The sequence below is a fragment of the Ornithodoros turicata genome, unplaced genomic scaffold (genome assembly GCF_037126465.1).
Source record: "Ornithodoros turicata isolate Travis unplaced genomic scaffold, ASM3712646v1 Chromosome215, whole genome shotgun sequence".
Classification (NCBI taxonomy): domain Eukaryota; kingdom Metazoa; phylum Arthropoda; class Arachnida; order Ixodida; family Argasidae; genus Ornithodoros; species Ornithodoros turicata.
In genome coordinates, this window is record NW_026999339.1 from 109,941 (window position 1) to 137,378 (window position 27,438).

At 44.6% G+C, this 27,438-nt stretch overlaps 2 protein-coding genes across 2 annotated transcripts; both read left to right on the top strand.

Moving 5' to 3' along the window:
- Window positions 1–5,873: 5,873 nt before the first annotated feature.
- Window positions 5,874–15,738, top strand: LOC135373176 (uncharacterized). Its single transcript, XM_064606417.1, has 6 exons — window positions 5,874–6,351; window positions 11,257–11,437; window positions 11,808–11,975; window positions 12,027–12,143; window positions 12,883–12,942; window positions 15,653–15,738. The coding sequence occupies exons 2-6, from the start codon at window positions 11,359–11,361 to the stop codon at window positions 15,736–15,738; spliced, it is 510 nt and encodes a 169-aa protein (XP_064462487.1). The 5' UTR covers window positions 5,874–6,351; window positions 11,257–11,358.
- A 1,173-nt stretch (window positions 15,739–16,911) lies between these two features.
- Window positions 16,912–22,210, top strand: LOC135373170 (uncharacterized). Its single transcript, XM_064606415.1, has 3 exons — window positions 16,912–18,210; window positions 19,427–19,574; window positions 21,636–22,210. The coding sequence occupies exons 1-3, from the start codon at window positions 17,958–17,960 to the stop codon at window positions 21,649–21,651; spliced, it is 417 nt and encodes a 138-aa protein (XP_064462485.1). The 5' UTR covers window positions 16,912–17,957; the 3' UTR covers window positions 21,652–22,210.
- Window positions 22,211–27,438: the final 5,228 nt, after the last annotated feature.

Here is a 27,438-nt window from a genome sequence, read left to right on the forward strand (position 1 = left end):
GCCTTCCTGGTACCATCGCCTCCATTACTGACGTCAAACAATTTGACAAGTGTTTATGCGATTATTTCTCTGTATAGCCATTTTTCATTCTATATTCTATATGTTGTACATTTCTGCTGTGTCTTTTTTCTCTATTTTTTTACATATACATATCTGTGCAATTTGTGCAACAAGTGCAACTTCGTTCATCTGGGCCTAATTTGGAAATATTACCACGTATCGTCTTTGGGGCGACCACACGCAACAACAACAACAGGCAACAAGGCTTCGGACGACGGGCTGGGGCCCGCGACACGTCGCGCTACATGGCAAGCGATCCTTCTGGAAGCATCCGCTCCTTCGCTCAGATGAATCTCAAGGACGAGCCGACGACCTTGTAGAAGCTTCGGTATTTCCTTCTCTCCACCGACGCGCGCTTTCTACAATGTTCGCCACTGTGCATAAAAGCTTGTGAGCTCCCAGTCGGAGCATTATTCTTTTACCTTAGTTCTGTATAAGAGCTATCGCTCTGATGTTAACCAGCTGAGCAGCGTTCGCTTCAGAAAGTGCTCGCCGATTATTCGCCGTCTCGCTCGTCTGTGTTTCATCTGTGACATAACTGGTGGAGGTGCGGGGCTATCCCTGCTCAACGGCCTGGAAGAACAGAAACGACTGAGTCGAAGACAGCGTGGTCTACCTTTAGAATTCAGGCCATTGGGACCCCCCAACCCGCAAGAAGAAGAATGCGACAGCCACCATCGGCAGCGCGGCACGGCAACAGGTGGGCGCATTCGCGACCCGCCCAACCTGCACCACTCAGCTACGAGCCACGCGCACAAGGAACTCGCAAGACAGACGTACAGCGAACGTCAGACTTGAGGCCGCTCTGCTACCACTGTGAAGAAGCCACCCGGGTCTACCGCCGTTTCCCATACCGACGACTGGGTCTACCGAGATTTTCACCTGACGCCTCCCGCCTTCAGCGCGTAGTCACCCCGCCGCAATTGAAGACTCTCACGGCAGCAGCATGCTTCTGCTGACTCACGACGGGACCGGTCTCCGAGCTCGACGAACAGCAATATAGACCGCCGCGACGCTCAAAACCTTACCAGTGACTTGGAAATACTCATCGACGAAGACAAGACAACTGCATTAATCGATAACGGCGCCGACGACAATGTTAAAGACGACGACGTTGGCTACGAGGCCTCGCAGGGTGCAAACGAAATGCGATGAGCCGACACAGGTTCTGGCATCGGGACGATGCCACGTCTACGGAGGCGGCAATGCCACGTATCGTCTTTGGGGCGACCACACGCAACAACAACAACAACAGGCAACGAGGCTTCGAACGACGGACTGGGGCCCGCGACACATCGCGCTACATGGCAAGCGATCCTTCTGGAAGCATCCGCTCCTTCGCTCACATGAATCTCAAGGACAGGCCGACGACCTTGGAGAAGCTTCGATATTTCCTTCTCTCCACCGACGCGCGCTTTCTACAATGTTCGCCGCTGTCATGGGCGGATTACTGGCCATTGCATCGGTGCGTCGGCCTAACGTGGCAACGCCCACCGTCGGGCAAGCGCGCGCTGCCGACGCACGATCTGAAGTGGTCAGTAAGGCCACCGTCGTCTGCAGGGTAGGCGAGCGTTGTCGGCGCGAGGAGCAATGACGCTACTCTCGGTGGCAGACGCAAGTCTGTCAAGCAAAAAGCCTAAATTTGACGACATTAACTTACTTTGTATTTACCTCTAAGAAATATAAATTTCGTTACCGCGTGGAAAGAAACCTTCTTGCACATACTTCGCTAGATGAGCACGTAAGACACGAATCAGCCAATGCGAATGCAGTGCAGTGTCGTCTGCTGCCGTCGCCGGCTCGAAGGGAATCCTTCGGTGCTCGGAGCTGTCTCTTTTTCTTTTCACGCGACACGTGTGTTGAGGATTAATTGCGTATTTTATTTTAGCATTACATTCGTAGAAGACGAGGACGGTGATCTGTCCACTATACGTCGCGTGGAAGATTGCTATACTGACGAGGATAAGGTTATTTGGTGGACTTACGGTGTGCTTGCTGAGCTTGTCGAGTGATCTCCTCCTCCTTTTTAGTTCTACAACTAAACTAAGCAGTGATTCGGGTAACAGCTCAGACACAGCCTGCTGAGGCTTCCAGAGAGTTGCCGGCTACAACAAGAAGACAAGCTCAAAATGTGCGGAGCGGAGGCAGATGTCGACGGAGGAGGAGACAGGTGCCACCATCAATGTCCACCAACTCCTTGAAGAACGAAGGAGAATCGTGGAGCAACAACGGCGGACCACAGGAAGCATTGATCGCCTATGCCAAGTATGCCCAATGAAAGACTTACTAACAATACGGACAATAAAATATGTGCTGGCTCATTCCCGCAGGCACTTGCTGCAATATCACAATATTTTGCGCACAAGCTTCTGCAGAAAAGGCATAAAAATGAATAGCGCAAGTATTGCTAGTTCTTTTTTATTGCAGTGTCCAAATATTTCATAAATAAAGAAATGTCATGCTTGTGCAAGACGTAGTTAATTTCACAATGGTGGGTTACATACACACTAACTCAGCTAATGCGGGTGCATAACATTCCCTAAATGGGAAACACTCGATGTGTATCTCAATGTTTCCATATACATCCTGTATGTGTATACACGAGGCTTTGGACAGCCGGAAGAAGGAAACAAACTGCTCTTCCGACAACGACGTGAAGACATCCTTGTGAGCACGAAATGTCCTCGTTGACTGCACTGAAGTAGCTCCTTGGTCCTCTAGAAACGCATACACAAGCGCCATTTTCAACGACGAACATCGCAGCGTTTTGCGTCGGCTGACCTCCTCGCCCAATGGCTACGAACGCCACACACCCGGCGATGGTGGCAGGCTGCGAGTAAGGTCACTTCTTCCTTCTCACGACGAAGCGGGTCACGTGCAGCACGCGTTACTATGGAGACGACGCTGCGCTACGCACCGACAAGTGGCCAGTAATAGATGAAACTTCACTCTCTCCCGCGACCAGAGAATGTACGAGGAGTGCGCGCTCGGCGGCCCGGTCCGCACTGCCATCTGTTGCACGAGGACGCAGAATTCCGAAGCATACGGTCACGTGATACTGTCGCTTGTCAGGCGGCGTGACTAAAACACGTGAAAGCACGTGAATTAAACGCTAGGAAAGAAGAAGAAGATGAAACGCTTACGCGATCACAGTGCTCCTGTCGTCTGCTCAACAGAACCGAGAGGCAAAAGAATGAAATTGTTTTCCGTTGGTTTCGCTAAACAAGAAGCGTTATGTAGTTGACAAGCATGATATTTATTGCCAAGACAAACATCGTTCACGTTCGATAGTTTGTCATCATCCGTAGAGGCTAATGTACGACTCGCGAAAAGCACTTTTTTCCCCCATAGCCTTCCATGTAAAAGCGCAAAATGGAAGACAGTGCCGCCGTGCCATCTGTCGCGTGAAGTCAGCAACTGCCTTTTTTCTCTTCCCCAACGTGACAGTCTCTGGTCGCGCGCCGGCGCTTGCTTCTATGGGCAGTGTCATCTCCTAGTCTTCTTACTCCGTGGCCGCTGTGCATAAAAGCTTGTGAGCTCCCAGTCGGAGCATTATTCTTTTACCTTAGTTCTGTCGAAAAGCTATCGCTCTGATGTTAAGAGGACTACCACCCCCTGTTTTCTATGTGAACTTTGCATAGGTTTTGTGGCTGAACTACGAGACAGATCGGATTGCGGAAACTTTCATTGGAAAGGTGACGTCAAGACATCTTAACTCTGGGAACTGAAATATCGCTCTAGCGTTGTAATTTTTTTTAAAAAGAAAAAGAAACGAATTTTGTCGCTACAGCTTCAAAAAATCCAGATAAATAAATGAAAGCAAATAAAAACAATCCGCTTCTGAGGTTAACCGGGGACATGTTTCAGGATTCAAATGACGCGTTTTTTTGTGTGTGTGTGTTTTTAGCATTCTGATTTCCGAAAAAGAATTAAAAGTGAGTACAGGCATGCATCCAAGGCGTTTACCACTGATTCCGGAAGGTGGCGCCGTCCGCTCGCAGCGCCCGAACGTAGTCCGCTCGTAAACATCCGCGTATTGCGCAGCAGCTGATCGGCGTCCGTGGTTTCTGCGGTTCGTCCTGAAGTGACCAATTCGTGGCTAGCGTTTTTTTTTTTCACTTTCTTGTCCTGTTCATTTGCTCTCTGTCCTTGTATGTTTTCTGCGTGTTCATAGTATTTACCCATTATGGCTTGAAGTCACGTCTACGGGCAACGGAAACGTAAGAAGAAGGACTTTGCGAATTTACGTGGTAGAGGCAGGCATGTGACGGAGCCTGCCCTGAGAGATTTTGGTAATGCAGGATGCTCCAGCCGTGCTGTTCCCAGTGATCGTTGCACTTCGACGACTCCACATCGCGCAGATACCCTTGTAGGCTCAACCTTTGGTGGTAGTGTTGTTCCTCAAACTGTAAGTGATGCCGGTCAGAATGCTTGTTTCGCTTCGAGCACAAGCGAAATTCGTCGTTCAAATTCGTCATTTGCTGATTCAGCTAAGGTAGATAATGTAGTCAGTCCTCCTCAGGTAACCGAGGATGCGGCTGTAGAGTATGTACCACTGCGCCAATCTACAACGTTGCAAGCTCACTGGCCCAGACTGTGTCCGCGCTCCGATTGGTCGACAACGTTTTGAAATCGCATTTTGTACGCGCGCATGTGTGTGCAGCGTCCCGGCGGCCGTTTCAGCAGTTTTAGCATAGTTTCAAAATAGCTCGCATCGGTCGGCACGGCGTCCGTCCTCTTGTGTTCCGTGTTATGTCAATCGGTAGAACAGTTTGTGATTCTACGCATGTTGTGCTGTTCCTGGACACGACTATTATCCCACGTACAGTCTATCAACTACGGAACTGGAATGCTTCATTGGCTGGTGGGGTTGGAGCGTGAAGAACGCGTTCGTTCGCCGTCGGACTTTGAGGCCTGACAACAAAGACAGGATTACGATTACGTGCCACACAAGCGTCTTTTCCGCTCTGCAAACAACGAAAGAAGATGCTCATCATAAAATCGGCCGGCAAGGCGTCCTCTTGTGTTCCGTGTTTCGATTATGTCAAATCGGCAGAACAGTTTCTAGAAGTGTTCGCTGGTTTATTCATGCGTCGATGTGATTCAACGTGTGTTGTGCTGCTCCTGGACACGACTATTATCCCACGAACAGTCTATCAACTCCGGAACTGGAATGCTTCGTGACCCAGTCAACCACATCTGTCCTACGGATGTCCGGTTATTGTCCCAAAATAAATTGCCTGAATCGATGTCCTCTAGATTTCCGTAGGATACCCTTAAATGATATCTAATGTCCCCAAACTATACATTGAACTATGGCCGCCGGATAGACGTAGGGCGTCCATAGGATACCCTTAAAGGATATGTGATGTCCCCAAATTATACAGTGAAGTACGGCCACCGGATAGACATAGAACATCGAAGGGGCATCCGTGTAAGTCACAAAATCGACCGATATCAGTGACGGCAGACTGCGTTCTGCGCTCCACTATAAAACCTGCTGTTTCGTTGTTACTTCGTGTCGCCGTCAATGCTGTCGTTCTCCCAGCGCATGTCTTAATGTTGTCGCACGTGTAGCACCGAAAGGAGGAAGCTGCTGGCAACAGTGGGGGCGGTTCGGCCGGGCGCCAATCTGTGATCTGGCGGTCAAGTCAGTGGCGAGTTACAGTTGCTTGCGTCTGCAAGTTACAAGCTTACACGACCTCTTCATTGACCGCGACGTGAACCGGAGGTGAGCTACATTTTGCAACATACTAAAGACCATGCATAAAGCGAAAGGAAGACGCCAAAAAGCGTCGTATCCCAGGCGGAAATTTGAACTGGAATCCCAAGTGGATCCACTTGACTACCGAAGCGGTTTGAAGTGGACTGAACTGGTCCCACTTCAGAGTCAAGTGTTTCCAGTAGGGAACCACTAAGCATGCTTAGTGGTTCCCAACTGGTTCCTTTCCAGCCCCAAGTGGATACCACGTAGGAGTGAAGTGGTTCCATTTTGCCAGCAAGTAGACTTGACAATGTCCACTTTAATCCAATATGGTTACACTTTGGTGATAAAGCGAAAACTAAAGTGGGTTAGACGGGCCCACTGAAACCACTTTGACAACAATCTTGGAGAAAGTGGGAGCATCACTGTCTGGTGGCATCGCCATCGCTAGCGACAGAGTCAAAAGGAGACCATCCAATCCGATCCAATCCCTGTCGTTCAGTTGAACCGTTGTGTTTTGCGGGCGTGAACGGGAACGCTACATTGAATTTTATGGACTACTGGATCCGATCACAAGTAATTACAAGGTAAGGAGACTACTTTTGTTGTTGTGGCAATCAACATGCATTTTGTAGACCTGGTAAGGCCATTTCATTCGAGCTTGAGAGTGAGTAGAACGTTGTTGTGTTGTGTGGTAATGACAAGATCTAGACCGCAAAGACTACATAATCCAAGGTGCGTATTGAAACGAATATGTTGCGATATAAACCTGATGAAAAGGTGAATGAAGGATAACATGCATGCTTTACTATCGGCAGTTTAATGATGCGAGCCGCCACTTTCGATCATCGATAAGGAGTGCAGGTTTTTACTGGACCTAGTTAGCTTTGCGAGTTTTGTATTAGTCTTGGTTATGTGCTTTGAATCTGTGGTATTACAGCTGTTTTATTGTAGTGCACTTTTTTTTTTCATCTGCATTGCTTCCCGTCCCTGTTTATCAACAGATTTTATCGCGTATATTTTTGTGCGTCGGTTCATCCCGAATTCCTTGTAACAAACAGAGATAAGTCATGGTTGGATAGGAGCGCAACCTTTTATGTTCACTTTTGGTGATTAAACTGTTAGCAGTCCAGCGTGCGTGTTGTCCTCGTTCATGTCTTTTCATCGCTTGTTTATATCTCTAATACCATGTACGAACTTCATATATCATTCTGTAAAATAAGCTACATTGTCCCTGATAATGTAACAATCAACCAAAGTAATGCCAGTTTTGAATTTTATAGTGGGCTGAGATGAGTGAATGGCCTTTTGCATAAATGCTAGGTTAGCGAGCATTGAGTTGTGAATAAATATTCTTTAACTGCCCTTTTTACCTCGACAGAAAGCCTAAGGTACTCTGGGCTGGCCTGAACAAGAAAATGGTTGCCAAAAGGAAGACAGATGTCTCGAGAGCAGTTAACCAGATGTGTGAGCTTCATTATTTGGTGTGCCAAGTTTGTTAAACTTTGTAATGTTTCAAGTTTTGCTGCATTCTTGTTTCCTTTGACACCATAAGTTCCTCCTCTGTTGGCAACAAATAAAAGTGTGCCCTGTGTTGGCATGCAATGCCCATTACTAAGGATAGGTGAAAATTTTGTCCAAAGCTCGTAGACTCAAAACTTACACTTCAAACTTTACTGCAATTGAAGTAAATTGAATGCGAGACTTCGCAAGGATTTGAGAAAAATTAGGTGAGCATCATACGGATACCGAGCACGAACCGCCCCTCGATACCGAATACAATGCTCGCATTCATTTTGCACGTGTAATTAGTTTCTAAATTATGACAATTGCAAACCGAAACAGAAATGCGAAGAGCAGAAAACAGAGCTCCATACTACGGCGGTTCGTCCGGAGGAGGATACCGTGACGTCACCCAGCATTGTTGTCTACTTCAAAACTTGCATTCTCCCTTGCCAGATGATGTCAGCAGCGTGTTGCTTTCAGTGCCCTCTCGCTTAACAGAGGCGAAGCACTTGCTTCATAATAAATTTGTTTGAATAAAATCTGTGTATGTCATACACATGTTCCTGACATCCCAAACGTTATGGCTATACCATAATCTTTGTGGTGATTTTGTTGTGGAATCCTACTTTCAAAATAAATGTCTATCCAACAAAATATAGATGTGCACACAGCAATTGATACACTTTTATAGGTTGCCACCATGTACTCTTTGCTTGAAAGATTTGTGGTGACATGTCGTGTTATTTTGATGGACATTTTTTATAGCTTCACGCACAAACTGTATTGCGCACTATACTCATATTCAAGTTAAGAAGAGAAAGGAAATCTAGTCCGTCAGCTCTCCAAATATGAGTGCGCCACGGATAGAAACGCTGGACACAGTGAGGTCACGCTCCCTGCTTGCGCCAGATAATATAATCCATCATACTCGCTACACTGCAGTGTTTCTCCTGGCACACTATTGCTTTTCATTATCTCCAACGGTGTATGTTGTTGACAGACTAGATTCCCTTTCCTTCTTATGTTGAACACTGCTGTAGAGTGTGGAGGGAGACAGTTCTTTTCTACTTTTTTATGTGTCATTCTTGGTGAGATTAAGCCCTTGGAATACATGTACCCGTCGGGCTCTGACATCAGAGCTCCGGTCACTGCTGTCTTTTAGCATGTGACTTCTCTCACGCTTCCTCATTGGCAGAAATGCTTACCGTGAGTCATTTGCAACTGGGACCTGTCCGAATAGCGAACATCTGTCAGGTACATGGTACCATGGCAGCTCTGCCTGTTGGCTTTTGTGTGAACTACCGCCTTTTAAATTAGAGCGTAGTAGTGAATATCAAAACTTCACAAGCTTCAATATTCTTGATGCCATTTTTCTGTGTCTATTGCTCCCTTTGCTGTGAAACTTGGAATACTGGATGACATCAGTGCAAATAAGTGAATAAGTGCATTTGACATTTTTCCGTGACAGCTTGAAATGAATTGTTGCAGTTCATTTAGTATCTGTTTCTGTCTTTGTACTCCAGTGCTGTTTTACATTGCTTCAAAACCAGCTGAGAGTGTAAAAATGAGAAATAAAAGTGCAATGCAGTTAAATAGGTGTCTGTGGCTGACTGTAAGTGGGCCACGGAAGTGGAACCACCTGCAAGTGGTTCCCCCAAGTGGAACCACTTGCAAGTGGTTCCCCAGAGTGGGAAAGGTTTCATAAACCACTTGCAAGTGGTTTCTCAAAGTGGAACCACTTGCAAGTGGTTTTCCCTAAAGTGGATATTCCCAAAGTGGTTCTCCAAAGTGGGAAAGGTTTCATAAACCACTTGCAAGTGGTTCCACTTGCAGAAAATTTCCGCCTGGGATATTCAGGCGTTAAGACGGACAGAAGCAGCTTACGCTCTGTCAGCCATGGAGGCTGTGCCTCCCAAAGCTGGCGAAACAGAAAGTAGTCAATCCAGCCGTAACGTTTCAAATCCGTCACATCAGTCTGAGGCGAGTACGTCATGCATGGAGCAGTGTTCAAGCGATGACAGTAGCAGGTGTTCGGACAATGCGTTTTCGCCGGTTCTGTCTGACTCCGATATTTCGGAGGCCGACCTCTTGTCAAGTGTTCAGGAATTCACCGCGTTTGCTGATGACTCTCGTGGAAGTGGTGACGTTGCGGACTTTACTGCACCGCGAGGAAATGGAAACGAAGACTTGCTTGCCTCACTAAAAAGGTGGGCAGTAGAGCACAACATAACACACGGTGCTGTGAGCTCACTTTTGAAAATATTGAGGACGCATGAATGCCACGCTGGCCTTCCGAGTGATGCTCGGGCCTTGTTGCAGACTCGTCGCAAAGCAGTTTCTGCTGAAATCGTTTCTATGCCTCCCGGTCGCTACTACCACATTGGGTTGCATGCAAATCTGTCGAGGATGCTAGAGCGTTTGCATGTCAATCCTCAAACAGTGCAGCTTTCTCTGAGCATTGATGGGCTCCCCATTAGTAAGAGCTCAAAAATGCAGCTCTGGCCGATTCAATGTATCGCAAGAGGAGTAAACGATGCACCGTTTCTTGTTGGTGTCTATGCAGGAAATGCAAAGCCCAACTCTGCAAATGATTTCCTTGGCAAAATTGTCACAGAACTGGAGGTGTTGATGACAGAGGGAATTTGCATAAAAGGCAGCACAGTACGCGTCTGCTTAAAAAGTATAATATGTGATGCGCCAGCACGTGCATTTGTCTTTCAAATAGCAGGCCACAATGCATTTTCCGGTTGTCCTAAGTGCACTGTTGAGGGGCAACACATCAAGAACAGGACAGTGTTCCTTGAATCTGGTGCTGCCACACGGACAGATGAGAGTTTTCGCTCCCAGTCAGACCCAGACCACCACAGGGGCACTTCAATCCTGACCAGGCTGCCTATAAACTGTATTGACGTTGCCCCCCTTGATTATATGCATTTGGTTTGCCTGGGAGTCACAAAAAAAATCGTCAAATTATGGCTGTCAAGTCCCCGCAAAGTAATGATCAGTCCATCTGATCGCATAGCTGTATCACAGGCCCTTATTGCTGCCCGAAGACATATACCAAGTGAACTTGCACGCAAACCAAGAGGGCTGGACGAAGTTGACAGATGGAAAGCCACCGAGTTCCGTCAGTTGTTGCTGTACACAGGGCCAGTCATCCTTAAGCCATATCTTCATCATGATGTATATTTGAACTTCATCACACTCCACTGCGCATTACGGATCCTTTCACTCGAGGGCCTGTGTATTGAACATGCAGACTATGCAGCTGACCTGTTGCGTTTCTTTGTGTCTGGGTTCATTCCGCTGTATGGAGAAGAGCATGTGACGTACAATGTCCATTGCCTGACTCATCTGCCAGATGACGTTAGAAAGCATGGTGCGGTTGATACTTTCAGTGCGTTCTCATTTGAGAATTACATGCAGGTGCTGAAGCGTATACTCAGGAAGAGAGAGTTGCCACTTGAGCAGCTGCGTAACAGACTTTCTGAAGGAAACGACGCTGCGGTTATGCCCTCTAGGGCAAATAAAATAGTGGGCTTAGAAATGCATCAAGAGCATAATCATGGCCCTCTAGTTCCCGAGTGTCGAAGCCCACAGTACAAAAAAGTGAAGCTGGGCCACACAACTCTCACTAGTAGTGAAGGCAACAACTGCTGCGACATCAATGGACATGTTGTTGAAATCAGCAATTTTGCAGTTCTTCGCAGTAGCAATAAGCCCTGTATCATAGGCAGAGAATACCTTGTTAAGGAGGACCTCTATGATATGCCATATGCATCATCTCGCATCGGTGTGTTTCTGGTGTCAAAGCTGTCCACCTTGAAATGCTGGCCAGTAGAGGGTGTGAAGAAACTTGTTAGACTGCAACTTCATGACAAATATGCCGTCGTCCCTCTGCTACATGCTGACTTCTAGCTTCATTGTGTTTTAGAAAGTGCTTGTGCCAAGAACACAAAAATATTATAATTACTGTTTATATGCAGTTTGCCGTTGTCAATTTCATCTCTGATGACACGGTGGAAGTAGTTCCGTCAACGTGGGTCCATGGAAACAAATGTCCTTGACCTGAACACGCACCCAAAAACATGAGGAACCTTATCAAGAAAGGGCTGCCACCCCTGGAAGGATGGAAACCGACCGTCATTGCTATGAAAGGCATCTTCTGTAAGTGCATCATCATATTGTACAATATTGCGCCATTGATTTTACATGTTTTTCAATAGGATTATTGTGGTATGCACAGTCAGTTGTGCACAGGGTGTTAAGTACATTTCTGAAGAAGGTTGCAAAAAACAAAAATATTTTCATACACACAGGAACAAACACCTTCCCTATTGATTTGAATGTCCTAGAGATAGAAAGGAATTGTTTATTTGTGTTTGAGGTATGCTATTTCGAACTAACTACATTTGCAGGGAGTTGAACAGAGTGTAATAAAACAAATAGGCCAGAGATACATAGGGAGAATATTAAGTGTAGAAGTAGTCTCTACGATGGCGGCTCACATTACAGTGATGTTCATACCTCATTGCAGCTTCGTATACAGAAGCAAGGGCAGCACTTGCAAAAGCGCAATGTAGCTCAGAGTCAGACACACCATCACAGAGGAGGAAACGGCAGCCACCCATCTGGCTGCAAGAAGACTATCATGTTCTACAGAGTGGTAGCAATGAAGAAGACTATCAGCATGATCAGCAGACAGGTGAGACAATCATGCAACAATTGGCCTGTTGGTAATGCTTCTTCCACTCAGCACCTGCTGCAAAGCGTACTGCATATGTTCCACAAGACAGCCAAGGGGTTCTTCAGAGCCAAATTGTGCTGGAAGTACCGTCCGTTCCCAATGATTTCTTTGTTCAGCAAACAGAAGGTACGACATTATGTGGGGGTCACAAGTTGCACATACATATGGTTAATGCAAAGCCTAAAATTGAGAGCTTGCAGTAGCTTGGACCTAGGCTGTTGTGTTGCCTTGGAACTGGTCTTACTAAAAGGCTGGCTAGGAAGGAAGCAAGTTGGTGACTAGAATAGATGATAAACAAAAACATGAGACCAGGGAGACAAGATCGATAAAGAAGAGACCCCGAGACGTGGACCACGTGAAAAAAAGGGACAGACACAACAAAGTCTCGGAATGGGTCTATATTTCCAGCTCGTTTGCTTCCGAAATTATTATTGCCCAAAGTGCCGAAGGTCAGCAATGGCACCGACAGGGCTTCCACAGGAACATATTAAGAGGTTTTCTGTCAAAAGATGTCTGGTTGTTTTCCGCCTTTACAACTGTATCTTGCTTTTATGTAGGAAAACAGCCATTATAATATACAGTACACAGGTAAAATTAAGTTCAATGTCAGTAAAGTACATAGATGCTCTTAATTACATATGCAAAAAATGCAATTAATTCCTTTGGTTTTATTGACAACAAGCCCCATAACACAGGGATTGTGGTCTTGTTTCCTTCCTTGTTCTCCATTGGAAGAGCGCCCTTGTTCTCCATTCCAAATATGCGTATATACTTGAACACAATCACCAGCAAAACATTATTAGTAACGTATCATTGTCGTATTCTGTACCTGTGCTTAAAAGTTACATTTGTATCCTTGTTTCAGAACACACATCACCATCTACTATTCTACTGCAGATGACGGGCTCTGGTACTACACATGAAGGTATGTATTACAGACATTCTGCAGGGCGACTTCGCCTCATTATTTCCACGAGTTAAGTGAAGCCCACTGCACCCCTGTTGAAAAAACTCATATAACTTTCTATGTGTAAAGAAATGAGCAATATGTGTAAAGAAATGAGCAATATGTGAAAGGCAATGAGCAATATGTGAAAGGCAATGAGCAGTATGAGCAGCGCTATGGGCAGTATGAGCAATGGTATGAACCACACGGCAAGGCCAACGACGCGCTATGTGCGCAGATATAAGCAATACGAGAAAAGCAATGAGCAGTATGAGCAACGTTATGCGCAGTATGAGCAACGTTATGCGCAGTATGAGCAACGTTATGCGCAGTATGAGCTGCATTTCGAGTAGTATGAGAAAGATATGAGCAGTATGAGCAGTATGAGAAAGGTTGACCGTTTAGTTAACCAATTATTCACCTAGAAGTGCTGGCGCCACAGCGTCTGGTGATGGCCTTTCAAGAGACGCTCGTCACAGTCGGCGGGCCGTAACGGTCGCAGCTCCATTTCCTTTCGTCCGATTCTGTTCAAATTTTAGGTGCATATTTCCCGTTCCGATCGTGTCCTACATTCTCTTTGGCTCCCGGATTCTCATTCAAGCCGTTGCGAGTGCCATCTCAGTGCTTGGACGCTTACTTGCTTATTCTACCCTGCTTCTCGGAGCCGTCTGGACGTATTTCGCTGCGCTCTGCGTGGGAGTCATATTTTCGTCGCCGTCTCCATGCTGTGACAGCGTCTTTGTACCGTTTCAGTGATCACTGAAGATGTTTTGTGTGTGTACCTTAGAATCAAACTACAGAAGCCGTGGCAGGTGTGTGCGCAATACAGGTACGTTGCAGTCCCGTTTTTCCGTTATCGCCCTTTATGTCTGTCGGGTTAGCTGTCTGCAACTACCATATTCGTGCTTTTTTTTTACTTTTTGTGGAAAGCCGGTTCGCTGATAGCCTTTGCATGTGTGTATAGAGTGTTTAAAATAAAGTCGTGCACCAGGGCATACCGAAATCGCACGTTAGCATGAAAAAAAATGTGTATTTGGATGCCCCAAAGTGAAGCAAGCCACGAACACTCTGTGTCAGTAACCCGTTGCTGCGCGAACAAGTACATACACTCAGTTTTGCAACCACAACGCAAACATACTCAGATGTTTCAGAACCGCGTTCATTGGACATCACCAGCATTAGAGGAAGGTTACGTTAAATTTTAATCGGCAAAATGACCTCGTGCGTTATTCCGACTGACTAAATACAACTTAATGCTTTGAAGGTGTGATCTACGCGTTGGGATGAGAAACAGGCCCTAGTCATGTTCATTTCAGCATAAACCCATACGGCTGTATAAGTTGTGGGAACTGGAATACTTGTAGGCGCAGAAATTTAGCGCAGTTGTAATTTTGTTCGTTCTTTTCAACAGATACCTTCGTCAAATATGCAGAAAACGGTAAGCTATCGACATCAAAGGTGCCTGTACAGAAACGAAAAAAGCTCATCAAAAGCATTTGGCAAGCTTTCTGAAGGACCTACGTCGCGCCAGTGCCTGAATAAACCGGTATTTTGTAATCACGTGTTGTCATTTTGGCCTAATCACGCCGTTGCACGTTTGTTCAGACGGTTGTGCATTCATGTACATGAACACGCTGTATGAGAGTGCTCATATAGTTCATACATGCTCATATAGCTCATACATGCTCATATAGCTCATACATGCTCATATAGCTCATATGATTGCTCATACAATAAACACATATACGAGCCTCATATGATTGCTCATACAGATGGCTGTATGGTTTTTTTCGACAGGGACGTTAGTGCCATTGTTCTTTTTTTGTGTGTGTGTACGGCTTCATTCTGTATGTCGGCTTCACATCGTTACGCTCGAGTGTTAGGTGAAGCCCGCTTTACATTGTTTGTAATACTATCACTAAACGTTTTTTTTTTAATTGCGTGTTAGCACTGCGAAGCAGCTGTGGCTACCCTGAAAGGCTGCAACTTCTCTGAGCACATGGTCAGCACTACCCTGGGCTCTGCTCTATCCAGTAAATGTACTCCCAACTTTCACAGTTACATCCAGTAACGGATGTAAATACTTATGTGCAGTTTCTATAAAAAAAAGTACAGGAAATTCACAAAGTGAACATAGAAATGCACACAACGCAGGCTGCATGGCCCGTGTTGGCTAACTTTCACTGCAGTTCATCCTACTAATGCAGTGTACCACACACAACTTAGAGGCTCACAATATGTTATGCCGGGTGAAAACGCTCACAAATTTGGAGCAGAACATCATCGAATGAGCATTCCACTAGAAAATGTTACACCGGATTGTAGGAAATTATTCGAATTGGGCCTTTTCTGATTATTTCAATTCAATTCACCGTCTGAAGAAATAATTTGAATTCGACTTGTGGTGCACATGAAATATTCATAAACTATTAGCAATGGAAATTTTGTTTTTCACACAGCTCTGAAACATATCGCACAGGTGTCATAGGAAGCTCTTAGTACATTGTATGACTGTACACTAAAATAAATATGTGCAACATTCGAAACTATGATCCCTCCCCTTCGTCTTATTCATTCATGCAGTTATCTAAATCTCTTGCAGGCACGGGGCCTGCACTTGGTTGCAATAATTATCAATGTTCAACATGCACTGCTGCTAATTATATTAACCAGATTTTCACCACCACAGACTCCCCAACAGGACCACAACATGGTTTGACCGGTACGACCTCATGTGCAGGCACATGGACAGTGACACAAGGCATGTACTTTTAGCACACCTCCATTTATGCTCCTGCTATGCAATTGTTAATGTTGCAAGTCTATTACTCTCATTAAAATGTATAAAAGAGCATTTTGTTACAGACCAAAATGATGCCCCGGCGTCACATGACTCGTCCCACACTTCTCCACCATCCAATGGCAAGTAATATACAGTGTGTCCATCGTAACTATAGAGGTAGTTTTTAAAATAGAAAAATCTTTTTCCTAGTTTTTAACCAATAGCGATGTACTCTACGCCTAAATGCCCACTTTAACAGGCCATAGGCAAGCTTCTGTGTCGATGCATTCATGAACTTTTTAATTATCAACAATAGAAGGTTGACCCAATGAAAATATTGAATCCCTTGGAGTCACTGGTAACATTGCTGTTTTCAGAACAAAAATCGAGACAGTTATAGCGTGAGGAAAGCGCCCGGAAATAAGGCGATCTAGTGGTCGATTTTCGACACCTATGTAGAAGCGCTTCCGTTTTCCGTTCCTCTGTATGCGGGAGAGGGAAAACACTGTGGCGGGGGGATAGACAGTTATTTCCCACCTCCGCATGCACAGGAAATGAAAACGGGAATGCTTTTACTTGAGCGTCGGAAAATGACCAGCAGTGCACTTTATTTCCAGGCCTTTTCCTCGCGCTATAACCGACTCAATTTTTGTTCTGAAAACGGTAACGGTACGAGTGACCCCAAGGGATCTGATGTTCTCATTGGGTCAATCTTGTACCATTGATAATTAGGGCCTGACTTTTTAGGGTTAAACCCGTATCCGCCCGATATTTACCCCCCGAACGAAATCTGTAAAATTCCGGTTTAACCCGAATCTACCCGAAAACATCCGGGTCGCGTGGCACACTCATAAGCGTGCATTAAATTAAAGTTTGATAACATTGCTAAACATTAGTTCCATGTTAAGACAAATTTTTATTAAACAAAAAAAAATCACCCGAATTCACCCGAATTCCTGATGACAGAATATGCCGTAACGGGATTTAACCCGAATACACCCTAATTTTCAAACGAAAAATATCGCCCGATATTTACCCCCCGAATTTGGCCAAAAATAAAACCCGAAAAAGTCAGGCCCTATTGATAATTAAAAAGTGAATTAATGAAACTTCGTCACAGAAGCTTGCCTGAGCTATCATTAGGTGGGCCTTTAGGCGTAGAGTACATTGCAATTGGTTAAAACTGAAAAGGTGATTTTTTTTAGTTTTAAAAGTTCTATAGTTCCGGTGGGCACTCTGTATAATGGGTGCATGCATTTTTGTCATGATGTTCCCTCTTTGTTTTTTTATTACACATGGTACATAATAATATAATTTTATATGTGACCAGTTTGCATATGCATTGTCTTTCTGATAATAGTTTAGACTCTCTTTATTATTTTGTTGGATGGCTTTAGTTGGCGGAGTTCAGTGTTAATCAATATACAGGTAAACAGAAAGCAAGAAAAAAAAAAGACCAGAGAGCTCAAGTGCTGCTTACTGTTCACATATTTGTGTTTAGACTAGTAGGTTGGTAACCCTAATCTACCATTAGATTTCCAGCGTCAAGTGTTACGTCTTCTCCACATCTTGCGCCTTAGACAGCAAGAGCACAGTGAAACCTTGGATGCGATTGCTGCACAGCTTAGTGGCCCTACCAGACATGGACCTAGTCTCTCGAAACCAATGGTGACATCTGCATTCTCATCACAGGAGCGGCTAGAAGAGTTTGTCTCTTCCCTTACATCGATGCAACGCAACAACCTTGTACTTAAATGTTTTGTCCTTTTGCATGACATATGCAGCTTCCATCCTCAGTTACCGCTTACACAGCGTAGGGTCTGGCACAAAATGTAAATTACTTGCACTGAAAAATTCCTGTTCAATATTGCGTCTTTACTCATTGTGTGTAGTGGATTTTGTGTGCAGTGACATTTAGGGGATGTAATATGTAAAACTGTTACAGAGTCCTTATTCGCACTACTGGGGGTGCTTTCACAGCTTCCACTCGTGGCTTTTAGTGCTGTATTCTCTCTACTTCCTGTGTGTAGCACATGGAACTTTTAGTGAATTAGCATTAGCTACGTACAGTTTTTGTGCTTCCTGTGCTGCATTCGTGTGTCTCAGAGATGCTTGATCGATATGTTGTCTTTGACATACGGCTGCAGTAAATGGCAGTCAATTTTTATAACTTTAATTTGAAGAGCGTGCGATTACTGATTTTCATCATATCATGATTAATAGCATGGTCTACCATCATGCTGTGGACTTGGATCACATCTGCTTTCCTATAGATGTGAGAACTTTATCTGTTCTTGTTTCACAGGTTCAAGAGCTGTCTGAACTAGGCGGAAAAGATGTCAATGCCGCAGTCCGTGCTATTCTAAACTACCTCATGACAGATGAAGTGGCAGAAAAGTACAACTGGGAGGGCCGTGGTCAAAAAAGCAGTTTTTCCAAGCTGAATCTTCTAGGTCTCATACATTGTAAGTATATTATGTAAAATGCATAAAGCAGTAATGAAACAAGAAACAAAATCACAAAGGTTTCTTCCAGGCGTGGCGTCTCCACCAGGAGTAGCCAAAGCTCGGAAAAACAAAAAGTGTGATACAAGCAAGTCCCACCTCGCTTCACGCTTCATTTTTTTTCTTTTCTCGGCAACGAATGCACATAGAGGCCTGAAACAAATGGCTTCGTTACCTGGAGATATTGGCCAACAGTGTATAATTTTTCAAGTAAAATCAGAGGCCACATCTGGACCAGCCTGCCTGGTCCTACGTGGAATCACCTAGCATATAAATCAGTGATGCATTTAAAAAATCTGCATAGGTTAACACAATGGAATGAGTCAGAGTCCTGCAGCTGGCAACCTTTTCAGTGACTTTCCTCACCCTTCATCCACATGTACTAAGTTCTTAGTGTGGGGTGGTGGAGTATGAGCCTGTACTGTGCCAACCTTGAAGATTAGAGGTCTCAAACATATGGACTTGTAATCTTGAATTTCATGCCCTGCAGTGATTTATCCTCCCATTGTTGCAATTCTGGATAAACTACTGCCCCCATGCCGTCATACTACTGAAGATAGACTGATACAGGTTGATGAGCTAACTATAAAACTGAATTGACTTGTTAGTGTTCTTGCAGAGTTGCATATTTCTGCTTTTTTTTCCTTAAGCTTGACAGACTATAGGAACATAGCAGTTTCTTGTGCTCATGTGTATGAGCAGGGTCAACATCTATAGAACTAGAATATGAACCATGTTCACCAGCTTGTCTTCCCTTTTTTACACCCTCTAGAATAGTGTGTTTTTGCTATAGGCTTAATTGAACCTTTCCTTTAAAAAATTGACATCACTACCTCTGTTCATTGTATGTTCAGCAGTGATTCATAACCTCTGTTGGTCACGTAATCATCATGTTGCTGCTGTAAACACATAGACATCTGACAAGCAGCAGATGTTGCAGTGTTGATTGAAAGCAGCTGTCACGTCAATCATGTTTGATATGCAGTTCTCACCTCCTCGTGAAAACCAGGTTTATGTAGCGTTTTTCTATTAACTACTTGCTCTGGATAATACAGTGAGGATAGACACCCCACGTAATTCATCTGACCAGACTAAAGAATGCAACTGATGTAAATTTTTTGGTAGTGATTGGTTTGTCAAGTCTCATAAATGTAATCCCTACACATTTACACTGCAGCAACCATCAAAATAAATCGCAAAATTCAAGGATCGACAAAGCTGGATGTGAAGGGTGCCATTGTCAGCTGGTTAAGACATGCAAAAGAGCGGAGGACAAAGGGAAGACAGGCATCCACGCAGATAACAAGCGAGTCCCTCACTGACAGGTATGGCTGATGCATCTACTAAGGGTCATTCCAGCTCAAGTGTCCTAATTGCATGGCTTCATCATCGCCAATTTCAATTACGGAAATTACGCTGCCTATTTCATGCATGTCACTTTTTCCCTTCTTTTCGGGAACCATTTACAAGGGCTGAGAGGTGCCTTTGAAGTACACCACTAAAGCTGGGTGCTACGAGATGCAAGAGAACTGTTAAGGCACTTTTTTTTCTGGTTTAGTAGGACCACTATACTGCATTTAAGAAGTTCCACTCTTCTGTCTTCAGTAGTTGATTTTTTTTATTAACCCAAATGCTGCTATCTCACCAGAAATGCGTAATATTGCTGAGGAGGAAGTGGCATTGGTGGAGGAGTTAGAGCATTGAAGCTTCTGCAGAACTATGACTGCGTGCCCCAACAGTGTGAAAGACACCCATGTGATATTACGCATTGCTATGACACATGGCTATAGTGCTTCGGCAATTTCAGCACTCAAACTCACTCACCAGTGCCACTAAATCAGAAAAATGCACTTTCACAGTCCCCTTGTACATCGTAGATCTACGAAAAAAATGTCGAACTGTGCACAGTTTTCGCATGCCAAACACTACAACCTGGTACTGTCTGGTGAAATATATATATATATATATATATATATATATACGGAGGTTGTGTCCAGAAAAAGTCATAGGAGCATTGAAGTTTAGTTGCACATTTGTCAGCGACGAAAAGCAGTCAGCCGCAAAACAGTACCTGAGGGGGTATACCACTCTCCACCTGACAGAGTAGCTGCACAAAAGGAGGAAAGGGACTATATGCAGACAAATGGGCTTCTAATTGCTGGATGCGAAGGCATAAACAACTAAAGCAAGAAAGTTAATTGGTGCTTTTGACTTTTTCTTCTATGCTGTTGGAAGGTACTGCTCTTTAGCGGAACCAAGTACACTTCCTGCATGCTTTGACATCCCCGCCCCTCTCGTGTTTGGTATCCGATATCGTGTGATATCCGTGGACGGCAGCAAAATACATTATCGCTACCCTTCCCTTATTTTCAGCTTCTCTCTCTATCAGTTGGAGAGTGGTACAACCCTCTCGGTGCTGTTCTGCGGCAGACTCAGTGCATAGCTGAAATATGCGCAACTAAACTGTGATTTTCTGGCAACTTTTCTGTACATAACCACTGTAGTACGAAACGTATTTTGTGGTGGGTTTGGCTAATTCAACCACAGCCTATCTGATTTAGCAAGAAAAACATTACATTGACTAGGCAAATTTCTGACTTCAATTCGAAAAATTCAATTTGTTTCAGTTAAAAGTTAACAAGTCAAAAGTAATTTTAGTAGGTGGCATATTGAATGGTCGGAAGGTAGCCGCTTACCCCATATTTTTCTGTTCAGACATTTTTTTACAAAGGTCAAACGACACATTACGTGATGCACCCTGATCCATATATATATATATATATATATATATATATATATATATACACACACATAAAGGGCTTCCCGCAATTTAGGTAACACAAGATGTGGAATGCCCGTGCTAAATGTGCAGTACTTGGCATTCTCCAGTGCTCGTATCGGTGGCTGAATTGGTTTTACCTGAAGTGATAATGATTCAGATGATGGTGATGACTGTTTAACCCTATACACAAGCCATGTACTCTTGGGTCTGCAGTGGAAAGAATGTAAATGTCCTTTTTAAATTTTTCATTAATCTAAAGGGAGGGTAGCTGCAGGGCCACTTCAATTAACCCCACTTTTCATTCTGGCATTGTACTCTGACACCTCACGGTGACCGTGTTCTGTCTACCCAGTTCAGGAACAAAATGTTACACGTAGTGAATGCCTATGAAGCAATAACAATATTTGCAATCTGCAGTACACCAGCCGCATTGCCTTTTTCCCAGATGATACGTGCTGTACATAAAAATTTCCTGTTGTGTATGTCCACCACACGTGAAGAGACTGGAGTTATATTTCTGTGGCTGTTGAAACTTTGTTATTCATAGCAAGTTCTGCTGGTGTCATTTCATAGCATTTACACCTTATGTATTTCTGCCTTGCAGTGAAATGTCAGACTGAAGCTTCAGCTACCTGGGCCTCCAAGCTTCACACTGAGATTCACCCAACCATTCCAACCAGGTTCACCTCTGACAAGATGTGCCTACTAGATGTAGTAGAAAAGGGGGTGGGTGATGAAGTTGGGTCTTTGATGTCAAACAGCAGTAATGAAACAGTAGACACTGAAATCTTCTACATTTATTTACGGTACTAGCTTTCACGTGATGAACATAGCTCAGCATTTCAGGCCCTGAAACTCACGATCACAAACTTCTGATATGGCACAACTTAGCCATGTCCTACGAACTCAAGTGAAGATTGACACATGACTGAGGATGTCACGTATTGGTGCACTCGCCATATAAAATCATACTTGGTGCCAGATATTGGCAAAATAACCCATGCTAATATGTGCAGCCCATAACCCATAATAATCAGGTGCGAAGCTACATCGTGTCAACCTTCATGTGAGCACATAGCCCGCATCTCGCCTTATCAGATGATTGTGATTGTGAGCCCCGCGGTCCGAAACGCCGAGCTATGATGGTGTGCAACGTTTCTTCAGGTACAAAATTAATGAAAACGAAATGCAAAGTACAGGATGGGTGCTATAAAAGGTCCGTCACATTTTCGCGCGTGGAGTGATACCTACTTGGCGGACAGACTTCCACTACCACAGAGTGCATAATTTCTGCCTCAGAAAAAATCGTGGTTACCAAGCACTGCAATACAAAGTAAATACGACTACGCAAACCTTCGTTATCATGCATTTCCTATGCGCCATACCGATGTGAACACAACGGTCTGTAAATTGTTGTGTATCGCGTCCGCCTAGGAGTGCTAGCCGACACGAATTTGTTTTCGGTTTTGACGCCGCTAGCGCCCCTGGGCGGAAGCTGCACTCAACTAGTGGCAGACCGCTGTGTTTATGTCGGTATAGCGCATAAGAAATGCATGAAGACAAAAGTTTGTGTGGTCGTATTTATTTTGTTATGCAGTGCCTGGAAACCACAATTTTTTCTGAGGCCTTTCTGGCAGAAATTATGCACTCTGTGGTAGCAGAAGTCTGTCCACCATGTAAGTATCACTCCACGCACGAAATGGTGACTGACCTTTTATAGCACCCACCTTGTATATGTACACAACTAAATAAGCATATGAGTACAGGGAAAAAGGAGTGTCCTCTGTGAGTTCACTGTAATTGTGTATATATACTTGCACTTCTATTTCATCCATTTTGTACTGGAGTATGGTGAACGAGGTTAAAGCAAGTACTGTAAATAAATGTAGAAGCTTCAGTGGCTACTGTTCTCGTTTCCTGTTTACTAGTGCTTAGCGTTTTTTTTTTTCAACTATTTTATGTATACCTTGTTTCAATCTTGTCTTTGGTATTTTTGTGTTTTCAAAATGAGCAGACATTGCCACAGCAGCTTGGTGTCTATGCTATGCAACGCAATGTAGCGTTTGTTACTAAGAGGATTACTGAAGTGTCATTTTTATTCAACTGTGATAAAATGCACATTTTCACTCATGTACCATAAACTCATCTAGTCATGTTTTGGAACACTATTTTAAGAGTGTGTAATGAAAAACATTTACACCCATCCTATATGTACGTTAGGTTTGGATCTTCTATTTTGTACCTTTTTAAAATGAGCCAACATTACCACAGTGGAGAAGTGCCTATATATCACACAAAGTAGCATATTGTAAGATGCTGAGAAGAGTGCTGAAGTGCCAACTTGGTTAAGCAGTAAATACATGCCCACCTTCAAGTTGAAAGTATGACTTAATGATGTATGTTGTCTGAAGGAGATGTTCAAGTACCACAATAGTCACCCTTTTAATCTAGTCCCATTCATGTGTTACTGTGTGCAAACAAAACTTCCCCCTGCATATAACTTGTGCTTTTTATATATTTTCAAAACATACAAACATTGCTATAACGTTCTGCTGCCTACTATGTACGAAGTACAACATTATAATGTACGTGGATGCCAGTTTAGGCATGCACACCTTCGAAATTGAAGGCTTGGTTGCTAGCATCTTTTGAAATAAACGTTTATATTTTCATTCTTGTGCCTTTTCTTCTGAACACTACAAAGTCCACTGTAAAAATAAGAATAAATAAAATAAGAATAAATAATAAAACCAATAGAACCCTATAAGAACCTACCACGGTGTCCACAGGATTGCCACAGAACGTCCCCCTACCCGCCTCAAATTATCCCGAATATGTCCTCAGTTCATCGGCAAGGATGTCCTGTAGACCAGTTCGGGCGGTAACATTGAACAAACTTTGTTAGTACATTTTCCATCCGTGGGACGCTCGTCGACGTCCTTAGGACGTCTGGTTATCCGAGGTCGTCACTCCATAGGACATCCTAAGGTTGTATATGGCTGACTGGGGAGTTGGAGCGGTTGGAGAGCGAAGAACAAGCGCGGGCCCCGTCGGATTTCGAGAGCTGTGTTCGTTTTGCTTCAAGTTCGAACTTAGTTACAGTGCGTCAGCAACGCAGTGGACTTTGTATTCACAGTGCATCATGTATCAGATCTTTGAATCAGTGCTTTGTGTAAAATAAATATCTCTTCTAGCCAAAAGAAGCTTCAGTTATTTTGAATATCGGGCAACGGCGGTAGGCGTGAAATCCGGTAGAAGTCGATGGTAGCCAGAACCGGTCGAAAGGTCAGCCAAAGTTAAGCTGATTGGCCGACTGGCATTGCATAATTTCTACAACGTTGCACTCTCATTGGTCGTGTGCCCAGTGTTGTGTGAATTATCTCAAACTATGGGCTCTATGGGGAGCTGTTGGAGCCTGATGTAGTCTCCTGCAGTTCAGGTTGTGACGAGCTTGCCGGTTCCAGAGCAAGTCCCGTTCCAATCACTGCCACTGTTACACCCAGTCGATCTCCATCTTTCGATACTGGCAATGTTCACCAGACACAGAGTCAGCCCACAAGCAGTGTGAATGGTCGGCTTATAGTGGAGATTGATCACTTCTTCTCGTCTTTGCAAAGTTTGTCAGTACATAGTCCGTTTGGTTGCGGCCTGGCTAACACGGAAATTGTATCAGAACATCGGCGAGGTCTGTGTAGCTCTTTCAGCTTGAAGTGCAGGATGTGTCTGAGGAACGATGTAGTCACAACGGAGGCACCAGTTGATAAACTTGTTCAACAACGCATGGACGTCAATTCCTCAGCACTGAACGGTATCGTGTCTATAGGTTCTGGTTTCTCAGGCCTTCTCGAGCTCCTAGGTGCTCTGGACATACCCGGCATGGCTAGTAGCACGTACAGTAAGTATCAGGATATTGTTGCTAAAGGAATCGCCGAAACAACTTGGGAATAAATGAGAAAAGCAGGCATTGAGGAAGCTCTGTTAGCTAGGGAGGCTGGGAACGTCGATGCTGACGGTTTTCCTGTAATTACGGTCGTTGCCGATGGTGCTTGGTGCAAACGTTCATACAAGAACAAGTACGACGCTCTTTCTGGCTTGGTAAGTAAATATTTTTATCTACACTTAATAAAGGTGCCCGAAAAAGGAGGATTTATCTTGCACACCGCTTGGCAGACGGGATATACAGGAAGTCTGTGCCCACCATTTGTGGAAAGAACACTATGAGCATTTATTTGGAGGAAAAAGTTGACCCCTCTGGTGCTATTAGTGGCACTGCTGTCTTTTGGTAAACACACTTTCTAGAGTGGTATACATCCAGTGGCATTAGTTCGTACGATACGCGTACAAATGCATAATTCCTGGAAACATTGTCGTTGGGGGTAGAGTTTTGTGGAATACAATCCTGACATTTTTTCGTTTTTGCAGGCTGTAATTGTTGGGTACCGCACAAAGAAAGTACTGTTCCTAGGCGTCCGGAACAAATTTTGTACACTGTGTGCAAGTTGCAAGGCAGGGTCGAGCCCAAAAAAGCATCTGTGCTTCAAGAACTGGGACAGCAGCTCTACCAGTATGGAGAAGGATATCGTCGTTGAAGGCTTCAGGCGCAGCATTGAGTTGCACGGGGTAAAGTACTTGCAGTTGATCGCTGACGGTGATTCGAGCACATACAAGTCAATTCTTGAAGCTGCACCGTACCAGCATCAGGTAGTTCAGAAGGTAGAATGTCGCAACCACCTTCTTCGAAACTATGTAAGTCGTCTTCGAGATGTTGCTTTGGCAAAGAGAACAACCCCCATTCCCCCATCGCTGAAGAAGCTACTTCTGGATAATGCTGTTCGACTAAGAGTTGGAGTTGCTAGGGCTATTCACTATCGCAAAGAGCAGGCCGAGTTCAGCAAACAAGATCAGATTCGGAACCTGGTGGCTGATATCCGTAATGGGCCACTCCATGTGTTCGGCGACCACGCAAAATGTGCGGGTTACTTTTGCAGTGGTCCAAAAGAAGGGGAAGTCAATCACGTCCCAGAGCTCAGGAAATGCGGACTTTTCAATGAAATCCTTGTAGCGATGAGTCGTTTGGCAAACAATGGTAGCAGCTTGATCCTTGACGTTAACAATAATGCTGCAGAACATTTCAATTCTCTCGTTGCAAAGTTTTCTGGCGGTAAAAGAATAAACTTTTCCCAGAGGGGATCATTCGGAATGCGGGCTTCAGGAGCTGTCGTGTCTTTCAACTCTAAGCATTATCATCGTGCTGTACATAAGGCAGTGTACAACACCAGCCCTGGGAAGTATGCAAAAATTATGCTGAAGCGTAAAGCAACTGTTCGTGCTGCTTGCATAAGGCATCGGAGTTCTGGGGCTGCTCGCTGTAAGCATTCACTTGAAGGTGCGCCTTGCAAGCGTGCTTCCAGCGACAACCACTATGGTTCCATAGTGGATGCTCCAGACATGAACCACGATGACTATGTTGAAGCTGCTGCGGCGTACAAGGATTCCCTTGTGCTCTCCCAACCAGATGCACAGCAGCTCGAGGCTGATACTCGAGGTCAAGAAGGGAGAACTTTGTGGTTGCAGGAGAGGCGAAAGCGACTCACCGCTTCTAATTTTGGCAAGATATGCAAGATGCGAGATGCAACGAGCAGTGCAAGTACTGTTCCTCCCTTGCTCTATGGTCATTTTGACACTGAGGCTCTCCGATATGGTCGCGACACTGAGCCCATTGCAATTGCTAAGCTGCAGGATGAGTTAGGGGTGACTGTTTCACCATGCGGCCTTGTTGTTGATCAGGAGTTTGCATACCTTGCTGCAACACCTGATGGGCTTGTCGGTGACGACACTGTCGTGGAAGTGAAGTGCCCTTATTCGGCTCGGTCCCTTACCCCTGTGGAGGGAGTGCGGGCAAAAAAAATCACCTTTTGCACTATTGATAACTCTGGTAATATTTCGTTGAAGGAAAACCATGACTACCACTATCAGGTGCAGGGACAGCTCCACATCACTCGACGTCAGTTTTGTCTTTTTGTGGTATATTCTGGTGAGGAAATTTTTGTCCAGAAGATCGAGAGAAATGATGGCTTCTGGAGCAAAATGATTGGCCACCTTCAACTGTTCTACTCGCATAGCCTTCTACCGGAGTTGGTTGACCCTCGTCAGTCCCGTGGGCTGCAGCTCAGAGATAACAAGAAGAGTGACCATCAGGTTGCCTCGCTCTGTGATGCCGCCAAAACAACTTCCAATCAGGGCGATTCATCCAGAAAGAGACGGAAGACTGGTAAAGATAACTCACCTGCCGCTGTTCTGTAATTATGGCTAGACAGTGGATTTACGTGTCATTTAGTTTGTGCGGCTTTAGTTTGTGCGGTGTTTTAATGCATATTCATCCATTTTGCTTCATAATTTACTGAATG

Excerpts from the sequence above, each read along its gene's own strand:
- LOC135373170 (XM_064606415.1), top strand. The coding sequence starts at position 17,958 with ATGATTAATAGCATGGTCTACCATCATGCTGTGGACTTGGATCACATC. Across the intron at positions 18,211-19,426 it reads TCTTCTAGGTCTCATACATT|CAACCATCAAAATAAATCGC; the intron begins GTAAGTATATTA and ends TTTACACTGCAG.
- LOC135373176 (XM_064606417.1), top strand. The coding sequence starts at position 11,359 with ATGAGGAACCTTATCAAGAAAGGGCTGCCACCCCTGGAAGGATGGAAA. Across the intron at positions 12,144-12,882 it reads CTTTGTTCAGCAAACAGAAG|AACACACATCACCATCTACT; the intron begins GTACGACATTAT and ends TCCTTGTTTCAG. Across the intron at positions 12,943-15,652 it reads CTCTGGTACTACACATGAAG|ACTCCCCAACAGGACCACAA; the intron begins GTATGTATTACA and ends TCACCACCACAG.